Here is a 20,208-nt window from a genome sequence, read left to right as displayed (position 1 = left end):
AACACTACCTAAGGCTTCAAATTATATAATTATAAAACAGTAAAACCTCTGTTGTTGCTGATTTATGAAGGCTCAAGATACACTCCATGAGCACAAAGATCTTGGGACCAAGATCTTATACCGCAATTAAATCCCAACGGGATTTCATCTCGTCAGTTCCCAAGCAAAGCACCGTGCTTGAAATCTAGTACGGGAAAAGGACAAAGGGAAACGTAAAGAGGATCGTGACCTCTGGAAATGCCCTCGCTGAATATTTCATGACCCATGTTCATTTTTGCCAAGTGAATATGTCAGCAAAGGAGACAGCTTGGGAGATTTGAAGATTTACACAGAGGAAACTGTCGGAGTGGGTTTTAATGTACGGTGGCAAATAGCTAGCGCAAGCAGGAAGCTGACAAGACACTCCAGAAAGAGAGGAAAGAAGTGACGATACGGCAGAAGAACCGTGTTGTGGGTATAAAAGGGGGCAAGCTATCACTACATGATGCCTTTAGAGACAAAGTGACCAACACAAGTACTGTACCAACGGGTTTTAGCCTCCTCAGCAGGAGCCATGCTGACACAGCAAGAAGGGAACTTCTGAGAAGGGAAGCAGTTTGTGTAAGTGTTGTGTTGTAACACAGTCGTAATGCAAAAGTCACACACAGAAATGAAACCCAACAATAGTCCAGATTTGCAAACAAAGCTACGCCATCAAGACATAAGCTGCATGCCAAATATGATTTGGTGCTTTGGGAGATGACCCCCATCTTTATCAGCCGGCTTCCAACAAGGGAGGACAGACACTGAAATAATTCAGTCGTCGGCGCAGCTCGCGGCCATGCCGCCGCTCCAGCCCAGTGTCGGACAGTTTTAATCCAATTAAAAGGGATGGGAAATCCCATGGAGTAAAAGGGGCAATAAATGCAATCATCCATCATGCCAAGAGAGAGAACCATCACCGGGCTCAACTATTTGAAGAGGGGAAAAAAAAAACGGGACTTTTGTTGCTCGGGGTTCTCAAAGTCACTTGCAATCACGATGGCTGAAATGATGCGGCGCCATATCTGTATCTGTATGAATATAGCAAGCTAATATTTAGAGAGGTAAGGGAGAAACTGGAGTCATTGGCTTTCAGCGTCTGGAAATGAATTCCTGTCTTCTGACAGCAAATAAATGCAATACTGTAAACATTGACTCTCAATTTACCGGAATACACAAATGGCTTATACACAGAAAAAAAGATGCTTTATATATATATATATATATATATATATATATATATCATTTCACATAAACAGCTCCCAAAACTCTATTGCCTGACTGAAAAATAAAAACAGCAAACTTACTCAAGGCCGAAACGACCGCTGCCTTTTCAATAGATAAATAAAGCTGAGAATACTCTAGTCAGAAAATATGCTCAAAAATGAAATACACAAGACGGGCTATCGCACAGCCGAGGGTGTTGTTTCTATATTTCATGCTCTGTCACAATTCCGCAAAGCTTGCCGAACAATATTAGACTGACAGCGGTGTGTGGCGAGGGTGTGTGTTACAGGAACTGTAGCAAGAGGGTACACGTGAAGAAAAAAAATAATGTTTTTATGTCTTATATTACCAGAATGTGGCCCTATCTGTTCCACAAGAAAACATTTATTTTCCTTGCATGTAATGTGTACTAGCTCTGAATCTTTGGTAGCCATAGAGCATAAAGTGAGGTTGCAAAAGTGTGTCGGCTGGTGGAATGTTGATGGGGGTTAAAAGTTTAGTAAACAAAGGCAGTCATTGCAGAATTCAGCGTTAAATAAAGAGAAACCTGCTGGTGAGGAGCGAGTATTAAGAATGATGAAAGCCCGAGCAGGTGACTGATGCTGAATAAATAATGAAAGCCATTGTGGGGAAAATGTGATCGGGGTTCTCTGAATATCAATAATTAACAAAGAGGCCGTGACGCTCCGAGTGACTCGGCAACAAGCGCAATACGTTACAGGCGGTCGATATTTACTGCATGTTCCGGCCTAAAAAAAAAAGGCTGGTGCAAAATTGGAACTACTCCAGCATATTCCTTAGAGGGTGGTTGAGAAAATCATTTTAAGATTAACAGTCAGTTGGAAAAGTGCGAACCAAAGACCTTACACACGACAAAGCCAATTTCCCTTTGCTGACACGTTTTTAAAGCAGTGCAGTGGAACATTTTCAACAGACCAATATTTTTTTTCAATGAAGCATCATCTTCTTTTGAAAGTTCTTTTGTATGTAGTACTATTCAAGGTGGTAACGGTAAGTGTGTAACTATTTTTACACGAGGACAGAAATGTTTGTCAAAACCAAACGGTTTCACAAAGGTGATAACTGAACCTGGTCCCAATTAATTAAATTTCCAGTATTTCCTACAGCAGAATTGGTTTTGAAATCCAAACAAATCGAAGGTTGACCGGCATCCTCGAGTGGAATGAGATTGACCTGAAAGTTTCCACAGTAAATTGTCCTTGTCGGCGGCTTATGCCTGGAAGTGTTGCCCGGGTCTTTGAGAATGCTTACTCTTAGTGGAATTTTTCATTAACTCTCGCAAAAATGAGTGAGGAAAACCAGGCAGGGGGAGGAGGGGTGGGGGCTTATTAAAAACTCATATTCTAATCGACCACCCTCGAGCTTCTTTTCACTGGGTTTCAAAACAGTCAGATCAATCACTTCTCAGGGAGACACAATCGACACCGTTGCCAAAAGTCTATACAATAATGTGCAGCTGAGCTTGTAGAGGCCAAAGGGGTTACAAATCCAGCTCGGCCAGATTGAAAGTCTAACATACAAAAATCACATGGTAAAAAAAACGAGCCTCACACTTGATTAGGTTTTTGAGTTGATCCACGGCTCTAAGGTCTTCAAATTCTGAGCTGAGTGAGCTGTGCCAAAAGAACATTTATGTTTTCCTACGCATCAAATGGGCATAAAGTATTTCTAAAACCAAAACATTTTGGACAATGCTATTTCAACAGTGTGCAATACTTCACAAAACAAACTCCACAAAGGTATACTAGAACCTGAGAGGCCTGACCTGAACCCGAACAACTAGCGTTGGGATGAACAAGAAATGAGTGTGTGAGAAATTCAAGTAGAATGTTTTCACGCAAAATTGAAACTTAAAACTCTACGTTTTCATCTCCTGGCTCAATATCACCACAATCTGCATGTGGTGTCCTCATCAGAATCACTCAGTCATCATGAAAACTGAGCTGTGGCCAAACATTTCCACACCGTACCAATACGATAAATATCATAAATATGAGTTTCCTTCATTTAATACCTTTTTCTAAAAAAAACATGTTATTTTGGCATGCCTCACACACTGATCTGATAACTACATTTACAGGTATCTTCGGAAACTGGATTCCAACTGTTACCTGCCACAAACCGTACGTTTTTTTTTCAACGGGACGGCATGAAAGAGGGTCTCGCCCAGCTCGTCTGTGAAATTCAGGTTTGTAAACCACTCCAATGACTCACAGATGCCTGTAGATGGCGGCATTCGCTCTGGATTTGAGAGCACAGCATTTGTTTAGGTGTCAAACTCAAGGCCTGGGGGCCAGATCTGGCCCACCGCATCATTTTGTGTGGCCCCCGGAGGCAAATCCTGCGTATCGACTACCAGGAATTTTTTGTTCAAATCTGTACCAAAATTTCAAATTGTCATATCATAAATGATAAGGTTGAGCTATTACAAGTATTTTTTGTGTTACCGGACAAAAATAGCTGGAAAAAAACTATTACCCCTTGATTTCTGATTCCAAAACTGGCTCATAAATTTCACGCGTAAATACGATGAGGCGGTTAAAGATTTTTAGGGTTTCACTTTGAGGGAAACCGCAAGTACAATGTGGCCCGTGACAAAAATGAATTTAACACCCCTGCTGTAGAAGATAAAAGATTATGGTTTGAATCTCAGGTTGTCACATCTATAACGAGGGAGAGAAATGCCAACATGTTGGAAGTTGGACAAGTTTAAGGCATATTACATTGGAAGAGAGCATGAACCCACGGATGGTAAAAAACAGTATGTGTTATGGTTGAAATAGTTCATAACGTGAATGACAAATGCCATGTAAAAAAATGACATTCAACTTGAACTATGCGGTGACTTCAGTCAGTTGAAATGGTCTAAAAGCTCTGCTTTGAAAACCAAAAAGTGTCTGAACCTGAGCAATACACATTTTTAACTTTGAAGTTCAGTGGAGAATCCATTTTTTGGGTGAAATGGGTCAGCCCCAAAAGGCACCTTACGGCGAAATTGACTCTCCTGTGTGTCTTCTTGGTGATACATTAAACTATATTTGTCCACGTAGGGATAGTTAATAGCATTGATAATTAACATTTTTTTAATGGATAAACAGCAAGAAATGAGAGAGTATATTTCACTGTTACTTCTCCTGTTATTTTTTCATGTCCGGTGGACCAGGGCCACCATCCTGGGTTCGCACTCAAGTTTTAGGTTGCTTTTGACCTTACTGGGCTCTTACCTACGCTCTCGGTGAGGTCGGGGAGGCGGTTGGTGCTGCTGCTGTTGGCGCGTGATGAAGGTGGAACCCCACACTGGGCTGCTGTGACTGGTCCTGAGCCAGCCCACCGGGGGTGACGGAGGGTAGGGGTTGCTACGGAAACCATGGTCCGACTCGGTCTCTGCGGTGAGGGACGAGGCCGAGCTCCCCATCACCGTAGTGATAGCAACAATTGGTTGGAGAAGAAGGTGTTGTCAGAACACCACAACTCAACTTTTTTGTTAAACTTTCCAGTATCGTTATAAGGACTTCGTTGAGTTCTTAAACCCTTAAATCTGTCATTCCATTGGAGAATTTCTCACAGTGTTGTTTCCTAATTGTCTGTCTTGTTGACTTTAGGCTTCCCTCCACAATGTCGCTCCTAATTCCTCTCGCATACCTTTGGACATGCCTCGCCAGTCTGTGCAGGCTCATGCTTGGTCCTTCTTTAAAAAAAAAAATAAAAAAATGCCGCTTTCAGTATCAATGCCTCTTGCGAATATCGCCGGGTTCATCGAGGCCGTCGGCATTAGCCTCGTGGCCCATGCAGACAGTTGCAAACAATCAATAACGGCATGGATCTTGAGTTACATCCAGTAAGAGGAAATCAATGTGCTGCATTTCCCGGGGAGGGTGTTGGCAAAACTACAAGCATGCTAATTTTCCAAAATCTCATCTCACGGACATGGGAGTCCGGCTAACAGCTGGACTGAAGCAGAACCACCTCAGCGGCCGCAGCTGCGCATCATCTGTGGGCTTAATTCAAACGGGAAATGTTTTCCCACGCTAAAAGGTATTTAGGACCCCCACCCCAGTCCAAGCCGTGATTACGTAACTAAAAGAGACGCTTGTAAAAACGCAACTGTTCTAACAGTTGCTGACCGGGGTGAACTTCCAAATTTGTGTTGGAGGTCACTGTGAAACCAGTTGATCGACTTAGAACCGGATATCTACAGGGCGTACTTGCTTGTCATAATTCTCAAAGTGCATTTAAACACACGCACAAGTGACCCGTTAGAGATGGGGTGTCAAGAAATTGCATTGGCAGTAAAATAAGTGTCACATATCGAATGCGATAGCTGCGATCAACCCTACAGTACTACCAGGATCAGGTCAGCTGATCAGTTTGCCTTTTGACTGTTACATGAGCATTTATCACTCTAAAAACACACAGACACTTTACAGATTCAAGCAATCAAAGAATGTATACTAAGAAAAAAAAAAAGCATGCTTGTCTCCGCTTCCCTCAGTAGTACAGTAAGAGAGCCCAGTGAGCGTGTCTACATGCAGTCGACGCGCAGCCTGGAGAGGAGGAAAAAAGACGTGATTCACCCACCAACGGGGAAGTCAAGATTCAAACCATCTCCCACCGGATCTCCTTTGGGAGGCGATCATTTCCCGGCAGAAGCGTTTGCAGACTGAATATGCAAACGTGACTGTCTTTTACAAGCAGACATGCTCGCTCCGGTCTCGCTGTTTTCTGCTTGAATGCAGCAAGACCGCCGCTGCTTCTTCTTCTTCTTCCTCTCTGCGCTCTGTCCCACGCGTCTAGCGAATGCCTCCACTTGGGTGGCTCCCATCAAAACACTCCTTTCGTCCCCTTGCATATGGCTTGCCACATTTTTTCATTCTCACCTCGCCAAAAGCGAGAGCGCAGCGAACGCGGATGGGATCCGCTCCAAGACGGCGGATTACCGGAGAGTCAGCTGCGCGCATGCGCAAATGTCACCACCGGCGGATGGCGAAACTCGTCGTCGGGAGATTTCAATACATCTCAAAAAAAGGGTCCAAACTGTGAGATTTTAGTCATTGTTAAAAATATGCACAGGTGGCAAAAGTGCTCACACTCCATACTTAAGTAGAAGTACAGATAATTGCGCCGCAATCTATTTATTTAGGTACAAAAAAACAAAAAAAGAATTTACTCAAGTAGAAAAACAAGTACAAATCTTGTTTTTTAAACTGTCAACCATCCATCTATCAATTTTCTGAGCTGCTTATCCTCGCAAGGGTCATTCGAGTGCTGATGCCCATCCATGTTATTCAATACTGTGAGATATTAGTCATTGTTAAAAAATATGCAGAAGTAGCAAAAGTGCTCACACTCTCTACTTAAGTAAAGTACAGATACTTGCGTCACAAAATACTCTGGTAAAAGCTGATGTACGGAATCTATTGATTTGGGTGCACCCATCCATCCATTTTCTTTGCCGTGTATGCTCACGAGGGTCACGGGGAGTGCCGGAGCCTATCCCAGCTGTCAACGGGCAGGAGGCGGGGTACACCCTGAACTGGTTGCCAGCCAATCGCAGGGCACATCGAGACAATCACACCTAGGGGCAATTTAAAGTGCCCAATTAATGTTGCATGTTTTTGGGATGTGGGAGGAAACTGGAGTGCCCGGAGGAAACCCACGCAGGCACGGGGAGAACATGGAAACTCCACACAGGCAGGTCCGGGATTGAACCCAGGACCTCAGAACTGTGAGGTCAACGCCTTCCAGCTGATCGACCGTGCCGCCACATTTAGGTACAAAAAAAAAACAAACAAAAAAAGAATTTACTCAAGATGAAAAACAAGTACAAATATTGTCTTTTAAACTGTCAACCATCCATCCATTTTCTGAGTCGCTTATCCTCACAAGGGTCGTATGAGTGCAGATGCCCATCCATGTTATTCTATACTGTATCACTTTTGATAGCTAGCCAGAGCGTTGGCCCAAGATTTTAATCTAACATACAAACAAACAAACAAAATGGGGATCATGGATTGATTCCATTTAAGATCAAGTACAAGCAGCTACATTTGAATACTTTAAGAAAACCAAGTACTGATGCTTTGGTTAAACGCAATGTATTCAATATTCTCAAAATGAAAGGCCCTAGTTGAATGTGAATACTCACAAGCATTTTAGTCAAACAATTGTGTGGCATGAATTTCACCTTATTGTTCCACTTTTAGTTGAACAACTTGACATGACTGAGATTTTAACATCCGACTGTATGTGGAGAAACATTTCATGTAACTGTAGCCTGGAGCACGAAACACTTGAGTTCTGTGGCGTCTCCGTCTGAACACTAAGGCGCCCTCTGTAAAATGAGTACGTAAATAAGAAACAAAAAAGAATGTAGAGTCTTGTAGATGTACTGCACAAGTAGCAAAACAGATGCAACCTTACCTCTGTGTGTGTGTAACTTCAAAAAGAAAGTGACAAAAGAGAAATACTGCTCCTTGAGTACATCACAAGTGTTGGACGCCCCCCACCAAAACTCCTTAATTCTATTTAAATAAGTCACTAACAGTGAGGTAAAGATGGAAAAATAAAAACATAAACACTGTTGACAAATGGTCACATCATATCCCGTCAAAGTAGATGACCACACAAATCTGAAGGCAATGATAAGCGTAGCTGCTTTTCAAACGTAGCCTAACGTTTGCAGCCTCCACGGCGATGCGCGAGCATCTATTCTAAACTCTGAGAAATGTTTTTAGCTGCAGTTTGCGACTGACGTAACCCCCACCTCCCAAGCAAAAAAAAAAAGTGGAAGGGCAAAGTCGCATATAGAAAAGCTCCCGAGCTCAGCCTTGTGTTTAATTTACCTCACAATGCCTGCGCTATACACTGTACCAGATTTTAACAAGCGGTACAGAGACTATTGATTTTGAATGCGTGTCAGGGAGAGATAGAGGCAGCGCGCGCGCACACACTCACATTTTCTGACAATGCTAGTGCATGTTTTGTTACAAGAAATGGATGAGATCTTGATCGAAAACTATTATCAACACCTACCAAATACTAGATGCACAAGGATACGGGTGAATAATACAAGCCGACCCTGCGATAAAACCTTTGCATTCACATCCACGCATGTATGGCCGACGTCAAACCAACTGTCAATTTAATTCATCTACGTCAGAGAGGAACCACAAACAATCAAGCGTATTTCTAGAGGACTCCCAAAGGGTTAACGCGAAGATGGTGGTGACCGCACTCCTCGTCGCCGCTCAGCTGTCCCTTCGCATTACTGAGATAAGCCTTCAAACTTTCCCTCTCGCCTCTCTCTTCCACTTCATATCACTTTGTTGACCTCATTCCTGATCTCTTGTTCCTTCGTTGAATTTATTGTCCACCCGGAGGAAACCTCGTAAAAAAAAAAAAAAAAAAAAAAGAACACACACACACACACATCAATGCTATAAAACCAGAACTGGACATGACTCACGTATTTGCCGGTACATCGACATCGCATGGGCTGCGGCGAGTAAAAAAATTTGCCGGTTAGTCCCAGACGCGCTCATTTGACAGTAACTCCGCTCGGTTTCGTCGAAAATAAAATAAAAAAAAAAAGTGGGCGTGTTAGTCATTGTCTGTTTATGAGCGTGACTGGCTACTTCATAAAACGTGTTGCTCAAACTGAAACTGGTTTATCTGGTCAATCCGTTCCTGTGGCTTTGACATGCGCAAAAGAATGCAGAACCTAATATTGTTCAGCTTGTTGTTTTGAGATGCAAAAACAAAGCGTATATTAGGCCCACAAAACGTCGCAGGTCTGAGAATAAGGCGTTTTTATGAGGAACGTGACACGGTAGTACGAGGAAAAACGACAGACGACATTCAGGGGGAGCATTTTGAGAATAATGACGGACAATCTAATGACTGCTTTCTAAGAAGCGTCGGCCGAGTTCTCCCGACGAGAGGTCATGCAATATGCACACACAAGCGGGCGGTTATCTGCTTAATGCGACTGGCACCCCCTCCAACCAGAGATAGCTTGCCGTCTCGCAGCGAAATGATAAGAAAATAATCAGACAGCGAGAGAGGGAGGAACAAGGTCTATAATGAAAGATCATGAGGTTTTAATCATAATAAAAAAAAACAGAATACATTTTATAACCGCAAAGAGATCCATAAAAGAAGGCATATTCTGAGGAGAAAAAGTTTTATGAGGCAAGGAAAGGTAATTATAATACAATAATAAAGTCACTGAGGCGCAAATTTAATTTTACAAGAATGTTGCAATGCAACTGCTAGGGGCACAAGGTTGTCTAGTTTTGAGAAAAAGTTGTCACCTTGTGGTAAAATGTTGGGAAAATGGCTTGTTTCACAAGAGTAAAGTTGCCGTGGCATGGGAAATGTTGCTTTTACGAGAACAAAGGAGTAGAGTTATGACCAAAAAAAAAAGACATTACTTGAGGTCATAATTTTACGATGATGAAATTGTAATCCTACAAACTTCAGCCTGCGTTATTCTGACTCAACCTGTAGAGTGTAACAATCAGAATTCTCTGCATTTGTTAAACTTACCAACACGAGCAGTTTAATGACGTTTGTGCCTGGTTTATTAAAGCAAGGTTATCAAGTGAATGCCAACTGCGGCATTTCGGTCTACATTTTCCTTGTAACACAACCATTTTATTTCTCGGAATATTAAAACTTTATCTTCCATTCATTTTCCTTAGCCGTTGTCCTCAAGGTTAAAACTGAGCTGGCCAATGGCAGGGGACATACAGCACTCTCTTCCCCTTCTAAATTTATTATAATTTTATTTTTTTCCTGGTAACTTTTTGCCTTATTACTCAAATATTACAGTATGAGGTACAACGTTTTCCTTCCCCAGCGCCGAGGTTAACCCCTTTATCAAAAAGGCAAGTGCAGGTTTACACAATCACCTTACATTGTTCTCATGCTTTCCTCATCATGACAGTCATAATTCAGCTATATCGCCAAGTCAATAAAGTGTTTAAACTTTAACTCTTTGCCCGGGGTGCACCTATCCGAGGGCCACCTGCCACTGCGGATGCGGCAGCTGTGCTGGGGGGGGGGGGGGGGGGAGGTCGGATTTCATTTGTGTTCCCCCAGGGGTCTGCAGAGGAAATGAGGGATGGAGGCTGATTTCACACCGTATCGCAGGCTGTCACTTGTCAAACGATGCAAACAGCACCTGCACAAGAACTTCCTCCTGGCTAAGATGCACCATGGACACAGTCGGGAAACTCAACAACATATGTTGGTGTAACAAGACTAATAAAACGGTGCAGTATTTAATTCAAGTACATAAGCTGTTCATGGTTTCAGGTAAGATGTAAACAAACAGGAAGCCATGTGTGACCTTTGCCCCGTCATGCAAAAGGCTAATTAGACTCATAAATGGAACGACTGTGGTTATTTTAAAGCTATTCTTCTAAGAAGTTGTGTGGTTTTTTTTTAAAGTTTGACACGAGTCTACTATTTAAAAAAAAATAAATAAAAAAAAGTATTAGTGGACAAAGTGGTAACCCAGGAAACGTGCTCAGTGTCACCAACATTAGCTTGACAGCGTAGCCAGCTGACGGAAGCTTGTAAACAAAGACGCCACATTTGAAATCGAAGCCACGAAGACGGTTGGGGTGAAGGTGACAACCATGAGTCCATTCAAACATGAGCGATTCTCACCTCGAGTAGAAGCGGAGGGACGGACGAGTCCCTCGTCTTTGTCGTCGCGGCGCTAACTTTTGACAGCCATCGAGAGGTTAAGTTGTTCCCGTGTCGCGCTGCGGCCGAAAGGAGCGGTCCCTGCGTGGGCTGCGCCTTCTCCGCTCCCCAAACACGTCCCAGACATTTGTGGCAGACGCGCGCGAGGATATTTGCTCGGCGACCGGGGAAAGAAGCGAACTGATGAAACCTCGCAGGGTTTACCTCCAACAGCCTCAGAAGCAAGCGGGATCAGTACGGAGAAAATTCAAGACGAGTGTACGTTAAATGCGTAGTATACTCAAAGTGTAGCCCGCGTAGCTCAAGTGAACGTACGTAAGACCGCGATCGAGAATACGAAGAAAGAAAACTACAATTCCCACAATCAATACAAACGTTTACAACAAGGATATCCGGGTACGAATTATTTTTTTTTCTGAGCGAAATAATTGATTTTTTAAAAATGTAAACGTTCTAATTTTCACCCTTCAACACTGTAATTAATTATTTATTTTTTAAAATGGGAATGTAAATTATATACACATCCCCCTCCCGTCTAAAGTCAATTTACAGCCATTTACTGCCACCTACAGTCCAGAAGTATGTAGCATCAATCCTTTTCACTGAGCGTTAACGCTGCAAAAATACTCGAGTAATTATTAAATTAAAATGTATTTCCCATGAAAGTTAAATAGAAATGGTGCATCTGTGAACGGATACTATATTTAATTTTATGAAGCAAACTAAATAAACCAATTTGTGTTGGAAATCATTTTGAACAATGGAATGATTTATAGAAATCTAACGTGTGAAAGGATATGGAAATTAAAATTTCTTCTTACTCCATTTCAATTATAGCTACTTTTTTCCAGTTTTTGCTGAGTTAATATTAGATTCAATCTTCGATGTAAACTACACAATTCATTAAATGTTTAAAAACAATACGTTCTTGAAAAAAAAACAAATTCAAATTAAACTTCAAATTTAAAATACAATTGAACTGTGCTTGCACACAGGCCACACTAAGAATAACTGGTCTACACTGCAGTACTTGACATTTTATTAACTCAGTCTAATTACAGCCCGCACGAGAGCAAAATGTACACAATCATTTTATCGCTTTATTATAAACCACAAAACAACTTTTCTCTCTCTTTTTTTAACTCCCTGCTAAAATATAGATATAATTAGGATAAAGAGCAATTTAGCATGAGAAAAATTCTGCGAGTGTGGATTATCTTTTAATACTGGTGTCACCCGTGTGGTTTGAACCAAGCAAGTTCACAGGATTAGGCCTGGCCAGTAAATTCCCTAATGATCCCTTGGGGGACCTTAAACGTCTCATTAGGATAATTGGCCTTCGCGCAGTCACTCATAATAATTGACTATGATTTAATTCAATTTTTTATTTATTTACGAAAATTTTTGCGAAAAACACAAGAAACGTCTATATTTAAGGGTGATTTTAAGAAGGTTTTTTTTTCTTTTCTTTTAAACCAGCCGGTATGGTGGCCATCAATCAACAGACTCGAACCACGCACTTCTGGGGTTGGCGTGATTTAAATCTCGGGTCCGAGTGAGGCGGGCGGAGCCAAGCAACCTCCCGTAGAACCAAACACAAATCTGGGCGGCGAAAGCTCCACCGGACGACCCCACATGTCGCGTTTGTTATACGGCTCTCGGCGTCTGCCCACGCCGGAGGAGAAATCTCGCTTTTAAACTCGTCTGGAAATGTCCAACTCGCGAAAACTATGGACGGGATATTCATTTAACACCGCTTCAAGAGGTCTCGTGAATCAAATCCGAACCCAGCTCCCGTGTAAAAGGTACGAAAGAGGATGCATCTTTGTTTGTCTTTTTTGTTGTTGTTGTCAACACTTGTTGATGCAGCACTTGTTGCTCTGCTGGGACGCGAACAAAACATTCCGTCATTGATGCCCCAGAGACGCGTTCAAAGTGGCCAACGAAGTCCTGGTTCGTAAACTTTTGTGTGGTAGCGTACACACTGTTGTCATGACAATGCTAAGGGAAACCGAGCGCAAGCACGTTGGGGGCTTTGGGGTACACAAAAGACGCCAAATTCAGCCTGTTTCTCCACAGCAAAGTGCTTACAAATTCTTAAACAAGCACAATAAGTGATTTTATTATTTTTTTTTTTTGCTTGGCTTTGTTTGATGGATGCTTCGACACTCACATCTGCTCACCTTTTTCCTGACAAAACGGAAAGAGGGGTACTGTAAAGGGAAGGACTGAAGTAGTCCAAAGGGGGGGGGGGGGGGGTCAGGCGAAGGGATATGTGCAACGTGTTGGTCTAAGGTGTGTCCTGTGTTTATATGAGACACTTTGTGACCTCGCTTTTAGCCAGGAAAGGGATGCTTTCGGTCGGCCCTTTTTGCTGTTTTACAGCCGGCACACATGTGGAAATGACATACGGCTTCCACAATGGAGAGTGAGCCACGCAATTGTCCAGTTGTGGCAATGTAACGAGTGAGTATGTACTCAAATCCATTTGTCAGGTTCCGGTTATTTTTACTCATTCCATTTTATCTGCAGTTTATACTCATTTTTCCTTCAACCTTCACGCATGACAACACAACATAAATGGGTAAAGTCAAGCCCGTTTAGAGATCTTGAGGTTATACAATTAAAAATAAAAGAATATCCAATTAATAAAAAAAAGTTACAGCAACTACATGTAGGAAAATGGAAAATAGATTAACAATAATTGGTTTAAAAAAAACAAGGTACAGGTATTCCCAGTCCTATGGGCAATTTGGAGTCATCAATTGACCTACCGTGTATGTTTTTTGGGATGTGGGAGGAAACTGGAGAAAACCCACACGGGCATGGGGAGAACACAAACTGCACACAGGTCGGGCTGGGATTTGAACACCGGTCCTCAGGACGGACCTTTCCGATGGCGACCTTAAGCTCCGCCCCCTCAGCCACATCCCACGAGCTTTCAAAATGGGGATTTGGACATAACATGTTTGAAGTTGATTCTCCATCGCGTATTCCAGATAAAGTTGGGATATGTTTTTTTTGACAAATGCGTCAGACTTGTCCAAGAGAGTTCTACAGAGAGGTCTCAACTATTTCAAGGATCTGTACACAGAATTAAGATTTTGGACGGAGCAGGACGCAATGTCAAGAGTTACGGCGAAATGTTGGCGATCGATGGGGGGGAAAAATAGTGGATTCGTACTGCGCATGTAAAGCAGGGTGAGTACTTTTTACTTGGAAAGATCACGAGTAATATCATTGTAGTCTTTATAGGTAATCAAACCCAGTGAAAAGTCTGGTGTGTGCAAGCACATTTGGGGACCATTGTCCTTGTAACATGAACTTTTCCAAGCGCACGCTACTGACAACCAGCATTGCTTGTGGGACAATACGGCGAGAGGCGCGTGTCAAGCCAGGGGTTAAGACAATGCAGCTATCTGATTGGTTATTATTGTACGAGTGACTGACAGGTCGTAAAGGTCCACTGTGAGGCAGATGCTGTAATAAGGCATCCACTGTTCCATCTTTGGCTTTATTAAAGATAATTGTTTGTTGTCAGGCAGAAACCTCTGGTGGTCAAAAATTCTGTCGAATCTGAATAGGAAATACAAGTAAAGTTTTTTTTTTTTTTTTTTTTTTTTTTTTTTTTTTTTTTCTTCATTTATCATGAACTAATTTCACATTTTTTTGTAACGCTATGACAACACATTATTTTGATAGTATAAAAGCAAAAATGCAGCATGATTTTTATTTTTTTTCTTTCATCTGAGCATAAGCACTATACACAGTATTTTAATAATGGAGGGGCTAGATTATTTGCTGCTGTTTTTTTTTTTTTTTTTTTTTTTTTTTAAACTATGCCAAATTAACGTATTTTGTGAATAGCTGTCGATCATGTGATGGGTATTTCTGTTAGAGGTTGAAAGAGTAGGAGACCTACTCAAATGTTTTAATTTTTTTTTCTGTATTAGCCTACAATCTAAACCGTCACCCAACAGATTGGACATTTTTCAATTTCATTAGATTAGCGGAAAAATGACAAAATTTAGAGAAACTTTGGATGCAGTGGCAAAGACATGACACAGTGTAAAAGATAAACAACTCCGATCCCTTCACAATTCAAACATCTCTAGCCGCCTGTATATGAATATGAGTGAAAATAACACCAAAACTGTGACCTAATGGGCAATAATCTAGCACTACCTCCATGTTTAGGTGAATGGGGCTTTGACAAAGCAACTGCAGGAACTTCAAATGCCTTCTGTTTTTAACACATGATGTCACCACACAGCCACCAAAGATGACAGTATTAGATATTTTGACCCCTTTTTTGGTCACGTGTATTGTTTCGCTATAAAATTATATATAGAGCTCATTCACGGCGCCGTATTTCCGGTCAAACAGAGCTGCCCGACATTGTGGGAGACATTGAACTGGAGCAGAATATTTACAATACCCGAGACCGAGAAATATTGGTATTTGTATTGAATACTCGCTGAAAAGATCGATGGATTCCGGTAAAGGTTAACGTGTCGCCGAACACACTTCTGCGTTCACCAGCCGTCAAAACCGTCACTATGTAGGATTTATTCCTGATTAGAACAGATCCACCAACAAAGTATTGGTATGCGACTTTTATACGCTTTCAATATTTTCCGTGTAAATCTCGACGACTTACTCACCAGATCCTTGTTTGTATCCAGTTGTCCCAGACAAGTGGAAGCGAATTTACAGTCCAATTTTTGTTATGGGCGAAAACATAAATTTGGCATTAAATATGAGTCCTCTATGCTGAGCATCTAATTTTTCCACGTACCGTCGTTTATTTTCACCTTCTAAATGCGTGACTGTATCGGACAAGACTCCGGGCGTCGTGCTGCAAGACATGTTTCCGTGTCGTCTCCAACCGACTTAGCATTGAGCAATGCTTAGCTTGACCGGCAATATGGCGAGGTAAAGCAAAGTCACGTGATTTGATGACGTAGGTGCACGGGCTCTGTAGTGCATGTTCAACTTTTGTCCGAAGACACCAGGAACATTTTTGCAAGTCCTGCTTCAAACGATCACGTAATCCGTGCTCATGCTCGATAGCATAGCATACACAGGAAGTCAGCTATTGTTAGTTTGGTCATGTTTTTAAACGAGTATCTGCACTTCTACTTAAGTACAGTGTGAGTAATTTTTTTTTTTTTTTTTTTGCCACCTTTGTCCAAAGAGGGGGGAAAAGGATGTGTGTGGGCAATGTTGTTGCTGCTGTTGTAAATTTGGGGTCGAAGCCAACACACGCTGCCAGAAGGGATATGCAGTACGTTGGGCTTTTGTTTGTTGCTACTACCAATGTTGCTGCATACTAAGCAAATCAATCAGCTGCTGACACGCATCTGATTCATCAGAAGCAGGTGACTCATTGTTATTTCGCAGGTTTTTGCACCCTTGTGCGAGGGGGAACTTTCGCAGGTGCGCATGCTTAAAGGTGACAGTTCCGTGAACCGCCGCCACCGCTTTTCATTCACGACACGTCACGAGCAGCCTCTCCTGCTGCCAATAAAAACGTGCGGCCTCAAACGTGTCGAGCGGTGTTTCCACTCGTCACGTTTTGAAAACTCATTGTCGCTACGCTGTGTTTGTGAACATATTGGCGGAATGTTGAACTATTCTTTTATTAAATTAACAATTCGATTCTTCACTGGTTGCCTGGGAGAATTCTATATTTTTTTACTGCCTTCTAGTGGAGCATGTGGTGTGGGGTCCATTTTGACTTACTGTACAGTACGCACATAAATTATTAGCGCACCACCCAATGTCGGCCTTATGGCACAGCTGCCTTAGATTAACTGCACAAAATCATTATTAGGTTTATGTAATGGTTAATACTGCAATAAATAGAAGCCGTTTCACCCAATTTAATAAATAACACCAGTGTTGTCATCTATTCATATTCAAATGAACAAAAAAATGCTAAAAAAACACAATGTACTCTACTGTTTTTTTTTTTTTTTTTTTTTTTAAGATTCCATTATGTGTACCTAATATTGTGATCATTGCGCGTACAATAGTCATCGTGCATTCCATTCGTTCATTATTTATCGCTCGTCATATTTCGAGGGCATGCAGCAGCCTGGTTTGCACACCCGCAGGGCCTTTTGAGCCCATCGACAGAAGCGCGCGAATAATTGCGGGTGTGCACACTTTTGGTTCACGAGGCTGCGCTAACTGGCCGACATCAAAGTTACATCTGTTTCTTCTGCATGTTTAATGGCGCAGGCAGGCCGGGGCCTCCCACAGCTCCGTGTTCCAGCGCATGTCGTTGGGCACGCGGAGCTAGAAAGAGTTTTTGAACTTTTTGGGAACAGCAGTGCCTTCCAAGAATAATAATTTTTTTCCTCTTGAATTTTTCTCAATTTTCTGAATGCTTGAGTGACAGTGGTCAGAATGATTATTATTTATTGAGCACAAACAATGTGTCGTTATTCATCCCCGTCTATGGCAGTGACCTACATGTGAGAGACAAATGTTCTTCTATTACCCGCCGGAATTTAAAATTAATTTGTGGCTGTATGGAAGTAAATATGTGCCACCGGGATTTGAATTTAAAATGCCACTGAAAATGTTATGTTGTAAAATTTGACATTATTTCAAAGTGATCACATTTTCAGTGGGTGTATTTCAGTTTAGCTTTTCAATGTTAACATTCGTCACATAAAAAAATTCAACCTTTCAAAATTCAAACGCAATATTTTCAGTCTCCTGAGATTCAACTGGCTACAATTCGCCGTCTGCAACTCACCGCCTAAATTCAGCGTTAACACCCAGCCAATTCTGTTACGTTTTCTTAGTATGTGACGTCACGTGACTAAGAAAGCGTAACTTGATTGGCTGGGTGTTGGTTCAGACCTGAAGTGACCCTGCCTTCTTAACACTGAATTTAGACGTGGGACGTGTCATCGGTGCAGGGGTGGACCCAAATGGAGGACTCCGAGACAACGGCATAATGTCCAGTGACTTTTATTGCAAAAGTAGTGTCCGCACACAGTAGCAAGGTGCAAGCCCAATCAACTGGCAAATACCCGTGACGTAAACTCCAACATAACTACATGCTTTATCAACATGCCGAATGGGCAACAGATGTGACGAGTACCAGACGTGGCACCGCCCGGAAGCGCTGACCAAGCCACGCCCCTCCTGGCAGCGATCCTGTCCCGCTTACGACAAGACTGTGAATTTCAGACGGCGAATTTGGAGCTAGTTGAATCACAGGAGACTGAAAATATTGCGTTTTGAGTTTTAACCCTTTCTGGGCAGGGATTGCAAATTTGCAACAGGTTTAATATAATATAATCCAAAATTTTAAGTCCAGAGTATCATTTTCTGAAAGTATCTGATTTTTCTCTCTGCAAAATTTTATTTGGTCCGGAGATGGTTGAATTTTTTGATAAGGCGAATTTGTTAACATTGAAAAGTTAAACTGGAATGCACCTTTTGAAATAAAAATGTGAATTTTACAACAAAAATTTCAATGGCATTTTTAATTCATATCCAGGTGGCACATATTTACTTCCATATGGATCGAGCGGTTGCCACCCATAAGAGAATAAATAAAATAAGAGACATCAACTACAAGGACATCTCACGCCATGTGGTATTATAAAACCCACAAAGACAAGGAAACTATTAACTTGACCGTTACTGATATCTGCATGGTCAAATATGAACCAAGCTTTGATTATGTTTTTAATTGAAAAGACAATAAAGTAATAGACAATAGAGAGACTGGCTAGTACAGGTACAATTCAGTTTAATGTGACGAGATCGTATAACTTTATGACTGGTTTCAACCCAATAAATGACTTGACTCAACTAACTTGAAATTGAGCTGGTTTTTATTTGTTTTTTAATTTTTTTTTTTTTTTTTTTAATTTTGCCAGAGTCCCTTGGGATTTGCCCGGGACTTTTAGGTTGAGTCGTACTCGCGCCCTCGGCATCCGTGACTTGCTCCCACCTCTCTCCGACACAAGCAGGGCGACAAGGCGTTTCCTCTCGCTCTCGCCAGATGTTCTGTCTAATTAACATGCCGGGTTCGGAGCGAGAGAGGTGCCGCCGCCCGGGCGCGGTGTGTTCGAGGGCCGCGCTGCTGCGTAATTAGCTCGCGTTATGGCGAATAATGTTAATTTGGTTCACGGGAAAGTGTTCCACCGGGGTTGAAGGAGGTCAACTTGATGGGTCTTCTGAAGAGGAGGAGTTATAAATGCATCAAGAAAAGGAAAAAAAAAAAAAAGTTATGAAATGATGACTATATTATTTAAGTATATTGATGTTGCAAATAGGAAAAAAATTAAAGCAGGTGAAATGCTTTTATACAAAAACTGGCTGAGATATTGCTAGACAAAGAAGAATTCTGCTTGATTTTTACATATTTCATCTTGGATTTTTTTTTCTTTTTTTTTGCAGTCTGGGTTAGGTAGATTTTTTTTTGTTGTTTTTTTTAATTTTTTTACTATCCATTAAATTTATGAAATTCAGTTTTGGGAATTGAGCGAAGGATCACATTAAGTCTCAATTTTCGTGTGTATTGCTAACTCTAACCCGAAAAGCTTTCGCCTCACAGTTCTGAGGACCCGTGTTCGATCCCGGCCCCGCCTGTGTGGAGTTGTGCGTGTTCTCCCCGCGCCTGCGTGGGTTTTCTCCGGGCACTCCGGTTTCCTCCCACATTCCAAAAACGTGCAATATTAATTGGAGACTAAATTGGCCCTAGGTATGATTGTGAGTGCAGCTGTTTGTCTCTATGTGCCCTGCGATTGGCCGGCAACCAGTTCAGGGTGTACCCCGCCTCCTGCCCGAACTCTCCGCGACCCTTGTGAGGATGAGCGGCTAAGAAAATGGACGCATGGATGGCTTACTAAGACAGTTATTTGGCAATAGCTGCACGCTTTCAATCCACAATCTGAATTTCTTATTTTGACTTTTCTTAGGTGACAGCCACAAATTCACCAGAGAACGTGAAGGACTTCCTTTATCCCAAACCCAGGGAGCCACTTTCGCTCCTTGTCGCTGGAATGGAACAACTCATCGAGTAAGTGTCTTTTATTTTACCCCACATTTATCCAGTTTCATTTTTTTTTTTTGCTTTTTTTTTTTTTTTTTTTTACAGTCTGTGACCTCGTGCTCGTTGCTCTTTTACTAAATGCGCTTCCTGAGTCTATTTTGAGGCTTCCTGGAACTGTTGTTGCCCATTCTTTCGTTCTG

The 20,208-nt window shown here is 41.9% G+C and overlaps 2 protein-coding genes across 5 annotated transcripts in view; one reads left to right on the top strand and one right to left on the bottom strand.

Moving 5' to 3' along the window:
• capn15 (calpain 15) overlaps positions 1–11,337 on the bottom strand; it is a 42,506-nt gene extending 31,169 nt beyond the window's left edge. Inside the window, exons 1-2 of one of the 3 annotated variants that reach the window (XM_061810660.1) lie at positions 5,848–6,238; positions 4,494–4,957 (exon numbers count right to left, since the gene is read on the bottom strand). In XM_061810660.1, coding sequence (XP_061666644.1) covers positions 4,494–4,684 — 191 coding nt within the window. In that variant the 5' untranslated portion in view covers positions 4,685–4,957; positions 5,848–6,238. Of the gene's footprint in view, positions 1–4,493; positions 4,958–5,847; positions 6,239–8,734; positions 8,754–10,944 lie in introns of those variants that run through there. The other 2 variants (XM_061810662.1, XM_061810663.1) reach the window with 2 other exon arrangements.
• A 1,244-nt stretch (positions 11,338–12,581) lies between these two features.
• Positions 12,582–20,208, top strand: part of LOC133495846 (ankyrin repeat and fibronectin type-III domain-containing protein 1) — a 134,064-nt gene continuing 126,437 nt past the window's right edge. The window contains exons 1-2 of one of the 2 annotated variants that reach the window (XM_061810864.1): positions 12,582–12,788; positions 19,935–20,035. In XM_061810864.1, coding sequence (XP_061666848.1) covers positions 20,019–20,035 — 17 coding nt within the window. In that variant the 5' untranslated portion in view covers positions 12,582–12,788; positions 19,935–20,018. Of the gene's footprint in view, positions 12,789–13,276; positions 13,450–19,934; positions 20,036–20,208 lie in introns of those variants that run through there. The other variant, XM_061810865.1, reaches the window with a different exon arrangement.

This window comes from Syngnathoides biaculeatus, chromosome 22 (genome assembly GCF_019802595.1).
Source record: "Syngnathoides biaculeatus isolate LvHL_M chromosome 22, ASM1980259v1, whole genome shotgun sequence".
Lineage (NCBI taxonomy): Eukaryota > Metazoa > Chordata > Actinopteri > Syngnathiformes > Syngnathidae > Syngnathoides > Syngnathoides biaculeatus.
This window is presented reverse-complemented; position numbering and strand designations above follow the sequence as displayed.